We start from the raw sequence: 15,060 nt of genomic DNA on the forward strand, positions 1-15,060 counted from the left end.
TAATGTTATAAATGAACACACCCCCAGCCCACTGTATTGGTCCATTAGAATAGCCTGTTTAATGTTATAAATGAACACACCCCCCCAGCCCACTGTATTGGTCCATTAGAATAGCCTGTTTAATGTTATAAATGAACACACCCCCCAGCCCACTGTATTGGTCCATTAGAATAGCCTGTTTAATGTTATAAATGAACACATCCCCCAGCCCACTGTATTGGTCCATTAGAATAGCCTGTTTAATGTTATAAATGAACACATCCCCCAGCCCACTGTATTGGTCCATTAGAATAGCCTGTTTAATGTTATAAATGAACACACCCCCAGCCCACTGTATTGGTCCATTAGAATAGCCTGTTTAATGTTATAAATGAACACACCCCCAGCCCACTGTATTGGTCCATTAGAATAGCCTGTTTAATGTTATAAATGAACACACCCCCCAGCCCACTGTATTGGTCCATTAGAATAGCCTGTTTAATGTTATAAATGAACACACCCCCAGCCCACTGTATTGGTCCATTAGAATAGCCTGTTTAATGTTATAAATGAACACACCCCCAGCCCACTGTATTGGTCCATTAGAATAGCCTGTTTAATGTTATAAATGAACACACCCCCAGCCCACTGTATTGGTCCATTAGAATAGCCTGTTTAATGTTATAAATGAACACACCCCCAGCCCACTGTATTGGTCCATTAGAATAGCCTGTTTAATGTTATAAATGAACACATCCCCCAGCCCACTGTATTGGTCCATTAGAATAGCCTGTTTAATGTTATAAATGAACACATCCCCCAGCCCACTGTATTGGTCCATTAGAATAGCCTGTTTAATGTTATAAATGAACACATCCCCCCCAGCCCACTGTATTGGTCCATTAGAATAGCCTGTTTAATGTTATAAATGAACACACCCCCAGCCCACTGTATTGGTCCATTAGAATAGCCTGTTTAATGTTATAAATGAACACATCCCCCAGCCCACTGTATTGGTCCATTAGAATAGCCTGTTTAATGTTATAAATGAACACATCCCCCCAGCCCACTGTATTGGTCCATTAGAATAGCCTGTTTAATGTTATAAATGAACACCCCCCCCAGCCCACTGTATTGGTCCATTAGAATAGCCTGTTTAATGTTATAAATGAACACACCCCCAGCCCACTGTATTGGTCCATTAGAATAGCCTGTTTAATGTTATAAATGAACACACCCCCAGCCCACTGTATTGGTCCATTAGAATAGCCTGTTTAATGTTATAAATGAACACACCCCCAGCCCACTGTATTGGTCCATTAGAATAGCCTGTTTAATGTTATAAATGAACACACCCCCAGCCCACTGTATTGGTCCATTAGAATAGCCTGTTTAATGTTATAAATGAACCCCCAGCCCACTGTATTGGCCATTAGAATAGCCTGTTTAATGTTATAAATGAACACACCCCCAGCCCACTGTATTGGTCCATTAGAATAGCCTGTTTAATGTTATAAATGAACACACCCCCAGCCCACTGTATTGGTCCATTAGAATAGCCTGTTTAATGTTATAAATGAACACACCCCCAGCCCACTGTATTGGTCCATTAGAATAGCCTGTTTAATGTTATAAATGAACACACCCCCAGCCCACTGTATTGGTCCATTAGAATAGCCTGTTTAATGTTATAAATGAACACACCCCCCAGCCCACTGTATTGGTCCATTAGAATAGCCTGTTTAATGTTATAAATGAACACACCCCCAGCCCACTGTATTGGTCCATTAGAATAGCCTGTTTAATGTTATAAATGAACACATCCCCCAGCCCACTGTATTGGTCCATTAGAATAGCCTGTTTAATGTTATAAATGAAACACAGCCCCCAGCCCACTGTATTGGTCCATTAGAATAGCCTGTTTAATGTTATAAATGAACACACCCCCAGCCCACTGTATTGGTCCATTAGAATAGCCTGTTTAATGTTATAAATGAACACACCCCCAGCCCACTGTATTGGTCCATTAGAATAGCCTGTTTAATGTTATAAATGAACACACCCCCAGCCCACTGTATTGGTCCATTAGAATAGCCTGTTTAATGTTATAAATGAACACATCCCCCAGCCCACTGTATTGGTCCATTAGAATAGCCTGTTTAATGTTATAAATGAACACACCCCCAGCCCACTGTATTGGTCCATTAGAATAGCCTGTTTAATGTTATAAATGAACACATCCCCCAGCCCACTGTATTGGTCCATTAGAATAGCCTGTTTAATGTTATAAATGACTGTTTAATGTTATAAACACCCCCAGCCCACTGTATTGGTCCATTAGAATAGCCTGTTTAATGTTATAAATGAACACACCCCCCCAGCCCACTGTATTGGTCCATTAGAATAGTCTGTTTAATGTTATAAATGAACACACCCCCAGCCCACTGTATTGGTCCATTAGAATAGTCTGTTTAATGTTATAAATGAACACACCCCCAGCCCACTGTATTGGTCCATTAGAATAGTCTGTTTAATGTTATAAATGAACACCCCCCCCCAGCCCACTGTATTGGTCCATTAGAATAGTCTGTTTAATGTTATAAATGAACACACCCCCCCCAGCCCACTGTATTGGTCCATTAGAATAGCCTGTTTAATGTTATAAATGAACACACCCCCAGCCCACTGTATTTGTCCATTAGAATAGCCTGTTTAATGTTATAAATGAACACACCCCCAGCCCACTGTATTGGTCCATTAGAATAGCCTGTTTAATGTTATAAATGAACACACCCCCAGCCCACTGTATTGGTCCATTAGAATAGCCTGTTTAATGTTATAAATGAACACACCCCCAGCCCACTGTATTGGTCCATTAGAGTAGCCTGTTTAATGTTATAAATGAACACACCCCCCAGCCCACTGTATTGGTCCATTAGAATAGCCTGTTTAATGTTATAAATGAACACACATCCCCCCAGCCCACTGTATTGGTCCATTAGAATAGCCTGTTTAATGTTATAAATGAACACACCCCCAGCCCACTGTATTGGTCCATTAGAATAGCCTGTTTAATGTTATAAATGAACACCCCCAGCCCACTGTATTGGTCCATTAGAATAGCCTGTTTAATGTTATAAATGAACACACCCCCCCCCAGCCCACTTTATTGGTCCATTAGAATAGCCTGTTTAATGTTATAAATGAACACACCCCCCCCAGCCCACTGTATTGGTCCATTAGAATAGCCTGTTTAATGTTATAAATGAACACACCCCCCCCCAGCCCACTGTATTGGTCCATTAGAATAGCCTGTTTAATGTTATAAATGAACATATATTCTGTTGTTTCTCTTGTCCAGTCCAAGGTGCTGAGCTCCCAGAGTCTGGATGGACAGAGTAGCAGTAGCCATACTCTGTCTCTGTCCAGTGATTGGTTAGGACCAGACCTGTTGACTAGAGGGCTAACCCAGGTGCTGGCTGTATTGGCCCAGGCTGAGACCAACCTGCTGTGGCGGCACCAGGAAGTACAGGTCTGTTGATGACATGTATCTGTCTCGCTGTTCCCGATAGGCTGTTTGAAGACGGCACCCAGCAGGCCAAGCGTGTTCTACTGATGTCATTTCAACCTGTTTTTCCTCCTGGGTAGCGAAGATATCTCTTCCCTTTTTCACCATGAACTAGTTAAGACCAAACAACCAACCGGTGTCCATGTCTCATCCCTTCAGGAGGCTGCGGCCAGCCTGCGGAGGCTGGGTGAGGAGAGAGCAGGACTGGAACAGAGAGTCAGACAGCTGGAGATGGACACAGAGGAGAGGCAGAAACAGAGCCTGTATGAAGAACAGGAGCTCACTCACATTCAGGACATGTTACTCAGGTAGGACATGTTACTCAGGTAGGACACGCAGGACATGTTACTCAGGTAGGACATGTTACTCAGGTAGGACACGCAGGACATGTTACTCAGGTAGGACATGTTACTCAGGTAGGACATGTTACTCAGGTAGGACATGTTACTCGGGTAGGACACACAGGACATGTTACTCAGGTAGGACATATTACTCAGGTAGGACACGCAGGACATGTTACTCAGGTAGGACATGATACTCAGGTAGGACATGATACCCAGGTAGGACACACAGGACATGTTACTCAGGTAGGACATGTTACTCAGGTAGGACACGCAGGACATGTTACTCAGGTAGGACATGTTACTCAGGTAGGACACGCAGGACATGTTACTCAGGTAGGACATGTTACTCAGGTAGGACATGTTACTCAGGTAGGACATGTTACTCGGGTAGGACACACAGGACATGTTACTCAGGTAGGACATATTACTCAGGTAGGACACGCAGGACATGTTACTCAGGTAGGACATGATACTCAGGTAGGACATGATACCCAGGTAGGACACACAGGACATGTTACTCAGGTAGGACATGTTACTCAGGTAGGACACTCAGGACATGTTACTCAGGTAGGACACACAGGACATGTTACTCAGGTAGGATACACAGGACATGTTACTCAGGTAGGACATGTTACTCAGGTAGGACACGCAGGACATGTTACTCAGGTAGAACACACAGGACATGTTACTCAGGTAGGACACTCAGGACATGTTACTCAGGTAGGACATGTTACTCAGGTAGAACATGTTACTCAGGTAGGACATGTTACTCAGGTAGGACATGTTACTCAGGCAGGACATGTTACTCAGGTAGGACACACAGGACATGTTACTCAGGTAGGACACTCAGGACATGTTACTCAGGTAGGACACTCAGGACATGTTACTCAGGTAGGACACTCAGGACATGTTACTCGGGTAGGACATGTTACTTAGGTAGGACATGTTACTCAGGTAGGACATGTTACTCAGGTAGGACACGCAGGACATGTTACTCAGGGAGGACACTCAGGACATGTTACTCAGGTAGGTCATGTTACTCAGGTAGGACATGTTACTCAGGTAGGACACACAGGACATGTTACTCAGGTAGGACATGTTACTCAGGTAGGACACACAGGACATGTTACTCACCACTGACGTCACTGACTGGAAATCACTGGAGCTTCACCCATCTATGCTTCTGTTGTTGATACTGCTGTTTCTGTTGACGTTGTTGTTTCTGTTGATGTTGTTGCTGTTGTTGCTGTTTCTGTTGTTGTTTCTGTTGTTGCTGTTGTTGATGTTGTTGTTTCTGTTGATGTTGTTGCTGTTGTAGATGTTGTTGATGTTTCTGTTGATGTTGTTGCTGTTTCTGTTGATGTTGTTGCTGTTTCTGTTGATGTTGTTGCTGTTTCTGTTGATGTTGATGTTTCTGTTGATGTTGTTGTTTCTGTTGCTGTTGTTGATGTTTCTGTTGATGTTGTTGATGTTGTTGATGTTGTTTATGTTGATGTTGTTGATGTTTCTGTTGATGTTGTTGATGTTGTTGCTGTTGTTGATGTTGTTGTTTCTGTTGATGTTTCTGTTGATGTTGTTGTTTCTGTTGATGTTGTTGCTGTTGTTGATGTTGTTGATGTTTCTGTTGATGTTGTTGATGTTGTTGATGTTGTTGCTGTTTCTGTTGATGTTGTTGCTGTTTCTGTTGATGTTGCTGTTTCTGTTGATGTTGTTGATATTGTTGTTGATGTTGTTGCTGTTTCTGTTGATGTTGTTGCTGTTTCTGTTGATATTGCCGTTTCTGTTGATGTTGATGTTTCTGTTGATGTTGTTGCTGTTGATGTTGTTTCTGTTGATGTTGTTGCTGTTGATGTTGATATTGCTGTTGATGTTGTTGCTGTTTCTGTTGATGTTGTTGCTGTTTCTGTTGATGTTGTTGATATTGCTGTTGATGTTGTTGATGTTTCTGTTGATGTTGCTGTTTCTGTTGATGTTGATGTTTCTGTTGATGTTGTTGATGTTGTTGCTGTTTCTGTTTCTGTTGATGTTGATGTTTTTGCTGTTTCTGTTGATGTTGTTGATGTTTCTGTTGATATTGCCGTTTCTGTTGATGTTGTTGCTGTTGATGTTGTTGCTGTTGATGTTGTTGATATTGCTGTTGATGTTGTTGCTGTTTCTGTTGATGTTGTTGATGTTTCTGTTGATGTTGTTGATGTTGCTGTTTCTGTTGATGTTGCTGTTTCTGTTGATGTTGATGTTTCTGTTGATGTTGTTGATATTGTTGTTGATGTTGCTGTTTCTGTTGATGTTGCTGTTTCTGTTGATGTTTCTGTTGATGTTGTTGATATTGTTGTTGATGTTGTTGCTGTTTCTGTTGATGTTGTTGCTGTTTCTGTTGATGTTGTTGCTGTTTCTGTTGATGTTGTTGCTGTTTCTGTTGATGTTGTTGCTGTTTCTGTTGATGTTGCTGTTTCTGTTGATGTTGTTGCTGTTTCTGTTGATGTTGTTGCTGTTTCTGTTGATGTTGTTGATATTGTTGTTGATGTTGTTGATGTTGTTTCTGTTGATGTTGTTGCTGTTTCTGTTGATGTTGTTGATGTTTCTGTTGATGTTGTTGCTGTTTCTGTTGATGTTGATGTTTCTGTTGATGTTGTTGCTGTTTCTGTTGATGTTGCTGTTTCTGTTGATGTTGTTGCTGTTTCTGTTGATGTTTCTTTGCTGTTTCTGTTGATGTTGTTGCTGTTTCTGTTGATGTTGTTGATGTTTCTGTTGATGTTGTTGATGTTGTTGATGTTTCTGTTGATGTTGTTGATATTGTTGTTGATGTTGTTGATGTTTCTGTTGATGTTGTTGATGTTGTTGCTGTTTCTGTTGATGTTGTTGCTGTTTCTGTTGATGTTGTTGATGTTTTTGTTGATGTTGCTGTTTCTGTTGATGTTGCTGTTTCTGTTGATGTTGATGTTTCTGTTGATGTTGTTGATATTGTTGTTGATGTTGTTGATGTTGTTGCTGTTGATGTTGTTGCTGTTTCTGTTGATGTTGTTGATGTTTCTGTTGATGTTGTTTCTGTTGATGTTGTTGTTTCTGTTGATGTTGTTTCTGTTGATGTTGTTGATGTTGTTGATGTTGTTGTTGCTGTTTCTGTTGATGTTGTTGCTGTTTCTGTTGATGTTGTTTTGATGTTGTTTCTGTTGATGTTGTTGATGTTTCTGTTGATGTTGTTGATGTTGTTTCTGTTGATGTTGTTGCTGTTTCTGTTGATGTTGTTGCTGTTTCTGCTGTTGATGTTGCTGTTTCTGTTGATGTTGTTGATGTTGCTGTTTCTGTTGATGTTGTTGATATTGCCGTTTCTTTTGATGTTGTTGATGTTGTTTCTGTTGATGTTGTTGATGTTGCTGTTTCTGTTGATGTTGTTGATGTTGTTGCTGTTTCTGTTGATGTTGTTTATGTTGATGTTGTTGATGTTGTTGATGTTGTTGATGTTGCTGATGTTGCTGATGTTGTTGCTGTTTCTGTTGATGTTGCTGATGTTGTTTCTGTTGATGTTGTTGATGTTGTTGATGTTGTTGCCGTTTCTGTTGATGTTGTTGATGTTGTTGATGTTGTTGATGTTTCTGTTGATGTTGTTGATGTTGCTGTTTCTGTTGATGTTGTTGTTGATGTTGTTGTTTCTGTTGATGTTGTTGATGTTGCTGTTTCTGTTGATGTTGTTTCTGTTGATGTTGTTGATGTTGTTGATGTTGTTGTTGATGTTGTTGTTTCTGTTGATGTTGTTGATGTTGTTGATGTTGTTGTTGTTGATGTTGTTTCTGTTGATGTTGTTGATGTTGTTGATGTTGTTGATGTTGTTTCTGTTGATGTTGTTGATGTTGTTGATATTGCTGTTGTTGATGTTGTTGTTGATGTTGTTGTTTCTGTTGATGTTGTTTCTGTTGATGTTGTTGATGTTGTTGATGTTGTTGATGTTGTTTCTGTTGATGTTGTTGATGTTGTTGATGTTGTTTCTGTTGATGTTGTTGATGTTGTTGATATTGCTGTTTCTGTTGATGTTGTTGATGTTGCTGTTTCTGTTGATGTTGTTGATGTTGCTGTTTCTGTTGCTGTTGTTTCTGTTGCTGTTGTTTTTGTTGATGTTATTTGTGTTGCTGTTGATGTTTGTGCTGTTATTGCTGTTGTTTCCGTTGTTTCTGTTGATGTTGTTTCTGTTGATGTTGCTGTTGTTTGTGTTGTTGCTGTTGTTTCTGTTGATGTTGTTTGTGCTGTTGCTGTTGTTTCTGTTGATGTTGTTTGTGCTGTTGCTGTTGTTTCTGTTGATGTTGTTTGTGCTGTTGCTGTTTTTTCTGTTGATGTTGTTAATGTTGCTGTTGTTTGTGTTGTTGCTGCTGTTTGTTGTTGCTGTTAATGTTGATGTTGTTTGTGTGTCAGTGAGAGAGAGATGGTGGGCTCCCTGAGGAGTCAGCTGAAGGAAGAAGAGAGACAGAGTGAGGAGAGGAGGAAGGAGAACGAACGACTGAGACTGGAGAGAGAGAGGGAGGAGGAGCAGAGGAACGAGCTGGAGAGCGAGAGACAGAGACGGTACCTAGTCCAGGTTACTGTAAAGTTACTGTAAAGTTACTGTAAAGCACTTGTGACAACTGTTGATGTTACGAGGACTTTATAAACCATTTGATTGACAGGTTGGAGGTGGACCTGGTAGAGAATGCCCATCTCAGTGAGCGTGAGGCTTGTATCCGCATGGAGCTGCATGTTCTACAAGGAGCGCTGCAGAGAGAACAGCTGGACAGGGAGAGGGCAGAGGAGGAAGCTGCTGATGCAAGGGATGCGCTAAGCAAGGTACAACTATCACCTCTGACCTATAACCTCTGAGTCTTAGATTGAATCTGACACATGCTCTGTGTATTTAGTCGGCCTTTGTTTTACATGATTGGTTAGGATTCGGCACTCTCACCGCCGCGGCCTTGGTTCGATTCCCGGTCAGGGAAGTAACCGAAAGGTTGCTGGGTCGAATCCCAGAGTTGACAAGGTACAAATCTGTCGTTCTGCCCCTGAACAAGGCAGTTAACCCACTGTTCCCCGGTAGGCCGTCAATGTAAATACGAATTTGTTCTTAACTGACTTGCCTTGATAAATAAAAGTTATGATGGTGATCGCTCACCTGTTAAAGCCTGCGAACTACATTCAGTGGCAAGAAACAGTACCTGAACCCTTTAGAATGACCTGGGTTTCTGAATAGATTGGTCATCAAATTTGATCTGATCTTCATCTAAGTGACAACAATACACAAACATAGTCTGCTTAAACTAACAACACACACATTATTGTATATTTCTTGTCTATATTGAATACATCAATATAGACAAGAAGAAGTATGTGAACCCCTAGGCTAATGACTTCTCCAAAAGATAATTGGAGTCAGGAGTCAGCTAACCTGGAGTCCAATCAATGAGACGAGATTGGAGATGTTGGTTAGAGCTGCCTTGCCCTGTTAAAAAAACACTCTCAAAATGTGTGTTTGCTATTCACAAGAAGTATTGCCTGATGTGAACCATGCCTCGAACAAAAGAGATCTCAGAAGACCTAAGATTAAGAATTGTTGACTTGCATAAAGCTAGAAAGGGTTCCAAATGTATCTCTAAAAGCCTTGATGTTCATCGGTCCACGGTAAGACATATGGTCTATAAATGGAGAAAGTTCAGCACTGTTGCTACTCTTCCTAGGACTGGCCATCCTGCAAAGAGGACTGCAAGAGCACAGCGCAGAACGCTCAATGAGGTTAAGAAGAATCCTAGAGTGTCAGCTAAAGACTTAAAGAAGTCTCTGGAACATGCTAACATCTCTGTTGACGAGTCTACAATATGTGAAACTCTAAAGAAGAATGGTGTTCATGGGAGGGCACCACGGAAGAAACCACTGCTGTCCAAAAAAACATTGCTGCACTTCTGAAGTTTGCAAAAGAGCACCTGGATGTTCCACAGCGCTACTGGCAAAATATTATGTGGACAGATGAAACTAAAGTTGAGTTGTTTGGAAGGAACACACAACACTATGTGTGGAGAAAAAAAAAGGCACAGCACACCAACATCAAAACCTCATCCCAACTGTAAAGTCTGTTGGAGGGAGCATCATGGTTTGGGTCTGATTTGCTGCCTCAGGGACAGCTTGCTATCGTCGACGGAAAAATGAATTCCCAAGTTCATCAAGACGTTTTGCAGAGGAATGTTAGACTGTCTGTCCAGCAATTGAATCTCAACAGAATGATGCAACAGGACAACGACCCAAAACACAGAAGTAAACCAACAACAGAACGGCTTCAACAGAAGAAAATACACCTTCTGGAGTGGCCCAGTCAGAGTCCTGACCTCAACCAGGTTGAGATGCTGTGGCATGACCTCAAGAGAGCAGTTCACACCAGGCATCCCAAGATTATTGCTGACCTGAAACAGTTTTGTAAAGAGGAACGGTCCAAAATTCCTTCAGACCGTTGTGCAGGTCTGATCCACAACTACAGAAAACATTTGGTTGAGGCTATTGCTGCCAAAGGAGGGTCAACCAGTTATTAAATCCAAGGGTTCACATACTTTGTCCGCCCTGCACTGTGAATGTTTACGTTACGGTGTGTTCAATAAAGTCATGAAAACATATTGTTTGTGTGTTATTAGTTTAAGCAGACTGTGTTTGTCTATTGTTGTGACCTAGATGAAGATCAGATCTGTAACCAGAAATCCAAAGGGTTCACATACCTTTTCTTGCCACTGTACATCGTTTCATTTTGAAAATAGATTTTTGATCAAAAACGCTTCTTTTGGGTAAAATAATATGTTAATTGTGTCGATACTCCTCCGAGAAAACTAATGGGCCAAACCACATGTCTCTCTCCATTTAAAAGGCATTGGAGTTTTTACACTTGTCGGATTACTAGAATTTGGACCCAAAAATATTTATGTTTTGTTCCCCGAGCCACTTAGTTATCACTTTTGCCTTATGGCAAGGTGCTCCATCATGCTGGAAAAGGCATTGTTCATCACCAAACTGTTCCTGGATGGTTGGGAGAAGTTGCTCTCGGAGGTTGTGTTGGTACCATTCTTTATTCATGGCTGTGTTCTTAGGCAAAATTGTGAGTGAGCCCTACTCCCTTGGCTGAGAAGCAACCCCACACATGAATGGTCTCAGGATGCTTTACTGTTGGCATGACACAGGACTGATGTTAGCGCTCACCTTGTCTTCTCCGGACAAGCTTTTTTCCAGATGCCCCAAACAATCGGAAAGGGGATTCATCAGAGAAAATGACTTTACCCCAGTCCTCAGCAGTCCAATCCCTGTACCTTTTGCAGAATATCAGTCTGTCCCTGATGTTTTTCCTGGAGGGAAGTGGCTTCTTTGCTGCCCTTCTTGACACCAGGCCATCCTCCAAAAGTCTTCGTCTCACTGTGCGTGCAGATGCACTCACACCTGCCTGCTGCCATTCCTGAGCAAGCTCTGTACTGGTGGTGCCCCGATCCCGCAGCTGAATCAACTTTAGGAGACGGTCCTGGCGTTGCCGGACTTTTGAATAACAGTCTGTTATTCAAACTCAACCAGCATGACAGAGAGATCTCCAGCCTTGTCCTCGTCAACACTCACACCTGTGTTAACGAGAGAATAAATTAAATGATGTCAGCTGGTCCTTTTGTGGCAGAGCTGAAATGCAATGGATTTTTTTTTTTAGATTAATTTCATTTGCATGGAAATGAGGGACTTTGCAATGAATTGCAATTCATCTGATCACTCTTCATAACATTCTGGAGTATATGCAAATTGCCATCATACAAGCTGAGGCAGCAGACTTTGTGAAAATTAAAACGTTTGGTCACGACTCTACGTCTTTCATATTAATGCGTAATTCCTTTTGTTTTTTTATTTCTTACAAGAAAGAAGCTTATCTCTGTGAAATGTTAATGTCCTGTACCACAAGCTTTTTATTTCAAAGCCTTTTTTATTTAATCCAGCTCGTGTCATGCTAATTTAATCCAGTTCGTGTCATGCTAATTTAATCCAGTTCGTGTCATGCTAATTTAATCCAGCTCGTGTCATGCTAATTTAATCCAGTTCGTGTCATGCTAATTTAATCCAGCTCGTGTCATGCTAATTTAATCCAGTTCGTGTCATGCTAATTTAATCCAGCTCGTGTCATGCTAATTTAATCCAGCTCATGTCATGCTAATTGAATCCAGCTCGTGTCATGCTAATTTAATCCAGTTCGTGTCATGCTAATTTAATCCAGTTCATGTCATGCTAATTTAATCCAGTTTGTGTCATGCTAATTTAATCCAGCTCGTGTCATGCTAATTTAATCCAGCTCGTGTCTGCTAATTTAATCCAGCTCGTGTCATGCTAATTTAATCCAGCTCGTCTCATGCTAATTTAATCCAGCTCGTGTCATGCTAATTTAATCCAGCTCATGTCATGCTAATTTAATCCAGCTCATGTCATGCTAATTGAATCCAGCTCATGTCATGCTAATTTAATCCAGCTCGTGTCATGCTAATTTCATCAATTTTATATCATGCTAATTTAATCCAGCTCGTGTCATGCTAATTGAATCCAGCTCGTGTCATGCTAATTTAATCCAGCTCGTGTCATGCTAATTTAATCCAGCTCATGTCATGCTAATTTAATCCAGCTCGTGTCATGCTAATTTAGTTTTGTTGTGTCCCGCGGAAACAACTTTGCAGACAACGACCACAACATGTCAAATCCTAAAAAATGTACTGTCAACAGAGCTTGGTGCTTATTATCGGGTGTAATAGGTTACAATAGAGCTCAGTGCTTATTATCGGGTGTAATAGGTTACAATAGAGCTCAGTGCTTATTATCGGGTGTAATAGGTTACAATAGAGCTCAGTGCTTATTATCGGGTGTAATAGGTTACAATAGAGCTCGGTGCTTATTATCGGGTGTAATAGGTTACAATAGAGCTCGGTGCTTATTATCGGGTGTAATAGGTTACAACAGAGCTCAGTGCTTATTATCGGGTGTAATAGGTTACAATAGAGCTCAGTGCTTATTATCGGGTGTAATAGGTTACAATAGAGCTCAGTGCTTATTATCGGGTGTAATAGGTTACAATAGAGCTCAGTGCTTATTATCGGGTGTAATAGGTTACAATAGAGCTCGGTGCTTATTATCGGATGCAATAGGTTTACAATAGAGCTCGGTGCTTATTATCGGGTGTAATAGAGCTCGGTGCTTATTATCGGATGCAATAGGTTTACAATAGAGCTCGGTGCTTATTATCGGGTGTAATAGAGCTCGGTGCTTATTATCGGATGCAATAGGTTTACAATAGAGCTCGGTGCTTATTATCGGGTGTAATAGGTTACAACAGAGCTCGGTGCTTATTATCGGGTGTAATAGGTTACAATAGAGCTCGGTGCTTATTATCGGGTGTAATAGAGCTCGGTGCTTATTATCGGATGCAATAGGTTTACAATAGAGCTCGGTGCTTATTATCGGGTGTAATAGAGCTCGGTGCTTATTATCGGATGCAATAGGTTTACAATAGAGCTCGGTGCTTATTATCGGGTGTAATAGAGCTCGGTGCTTATTATCGGATGCAATAGGTTTACAATAGAGCTCGGTGCTTATTATCGGGTGTAATAGGTTACAACAGAGCTCGGTGCTTATTATCGGGTGTAATAGGTTACAATAGAGCTCGGTGCTTATTATCGGGTGTAATAGAGCTCGGTGCTTATTATCGGATGCAATAGGTTTACAATAGAGCTCGGTGCTTATTATCGGGTGTAATAGAGCTCGGTGCTTATTATCGGATGCAATAGGTTTACAATAGAGCTCGGTGCTTATTATCGGATGCAATAGGTTTACAATAGAGCTTGGTGCTTATTATCGGGTGTAATAGGTTACAATAGAGCTCGGTGCTTATTATCGTGTGTAATAGGTTACAGTAGAGCTCGGTGCTTATTATCGGGTGTAATAGGTTACAATAGAGCTTGGTGCTTATTATCGGGTGTAATAGGTTACAATAGGGCTCGGTGCTTATTATCGGGTGTAATAGGTTACAACAGAGCTCGGTGCTTATTATCGGGTGTAATAGGTTACAATAGAGCTCGGTGCTTATTATCGGGTGTAATAGAGCTCGGTGCTTATTATCGGATGCAATAGGTTTACAATAGAGCTCGGTGCTTATTATCGGGTGTAATAGAGCTCGGTGCTTATTATCGGATGCAATAGGTTTACAATAGAGCTCGGTGCTTATTATCGGATGCAATAGGTTTACAATAGAGCTCGGTGCTTATTATCGGGTGTAATAGGTTACAATAGAGCTCGGTGCTTATTATCGGGTGTAATAGGTTACAACAGAGCTCGGTGCTTATTATCGGGTGTAATAGGTTACAATAGAGCTCGGTGCGTATTATCAGGTGTAATAGGTTACAATAGAGCTCGGTGCTTATTATCGGGTGTAATAGGTTACAATAGAGCTCGGTGCTTATTATCGTGTGTAATAGGTTACAATAGAGCTCGGTGCTTATTATCGGGTGTAATAGGTTACAGTAGAGCTCAGTGCTTATTATCGGGTGTAATAGGTTACAATAGAGCTCGGTGCTTATTATCGGGTGTAATAGGTTACAACAGAGCTCGGTGCTTATTATCGGGTGTAATAGGTTACAATAGAGCTCGGTGCTTATTATCGGGTGTAATAGGTTACAATAGAGCTCGGTGCTTATTATCGGGTGTAATAGGTTACAATAGAGCTCGGTGCTTATTATCGGGTGTAATAGGTTACAATAGAGCTCAGTGCTTATTATCGGGTGTAATAGGTTACAGTAGAGCTCGGTGCTTATTATCGTGTGTAATAGGTTACAATAGAGCTCGGTGCTTATTATCGGGTGTAATAGGTTACAACAGAGCTCGGTGCATATTATCGGGTGTAATAGGTTACAACAGAGCTCGGTGCTTATTATCGGGTGTAATAGGTTTACAATAGAGCTCGGTCCTTATTATCGGGTGTAATAGGTTTACAATAGAGCTCGGTCCTTATTATCGGGTGTAATAGGTTACAATAGAGCTCAGTGCTTATTATCGGGTGTAATAGGTTACAATAGAGCTCGGTGCTTATTATCGGGTGTAATAGGTTACAATAGAGCTCGGTGCTTATTATCGGGTGTAATAGGTTACAATAGAGCTCGGTGCTTA

At 41.2% G+C, this 15,060-nt stretch overlaps 1 protein-coding gene across 1 annotated transcript in view; it reads left to right on the forward strand.

The window, feature by feature from the left end:
* LOC118382251 (trichohyalin-like) overlaps positions 1-15,060 on the forward strand; it is an 81,275-nt gene that overhangs the window by 33,325 nt on the left and 32,890 nt on the right. The window contains exons 10-13 of the mRNA XM_052502089.1: positions 3,341-3,511; positions 3,707-3,855; positions 8,296-8,445; positions 8,547-8,703. Of these exons, the coding sequence (XP_052358049.1) occupies positions 3,341-3,511; positions 3,707-3,855; positions 8,296-8,445; positions 8,547-8,703 (627 nt within the window). The remainder of the gene's footprint in view (positions 1-3,340; positions 3,512-3,706; positions 3,856-8,295; positions 8,446-8,546; positions 8,704-15,060) is intronic.

This window comes from Oncorhynchus keta, unplaced genomic scaffold, assembly GCF_023373465.1.
Source record: "Oncorhynchus keta strain PuntledgeMale-10-30-2019 unplaced genomic scaffold, Oket_V2 Un_contig_1509_pilon_pilon, whole genome shotgun sequence".
In the NCBI taxonomy this organism is placed as follows: Eukaryota; Metazoa; Chordata; class Actinopteri; order Salmoniformes; family Salmonidae; genus Oncorhynchus; species Oncorhynchus keta.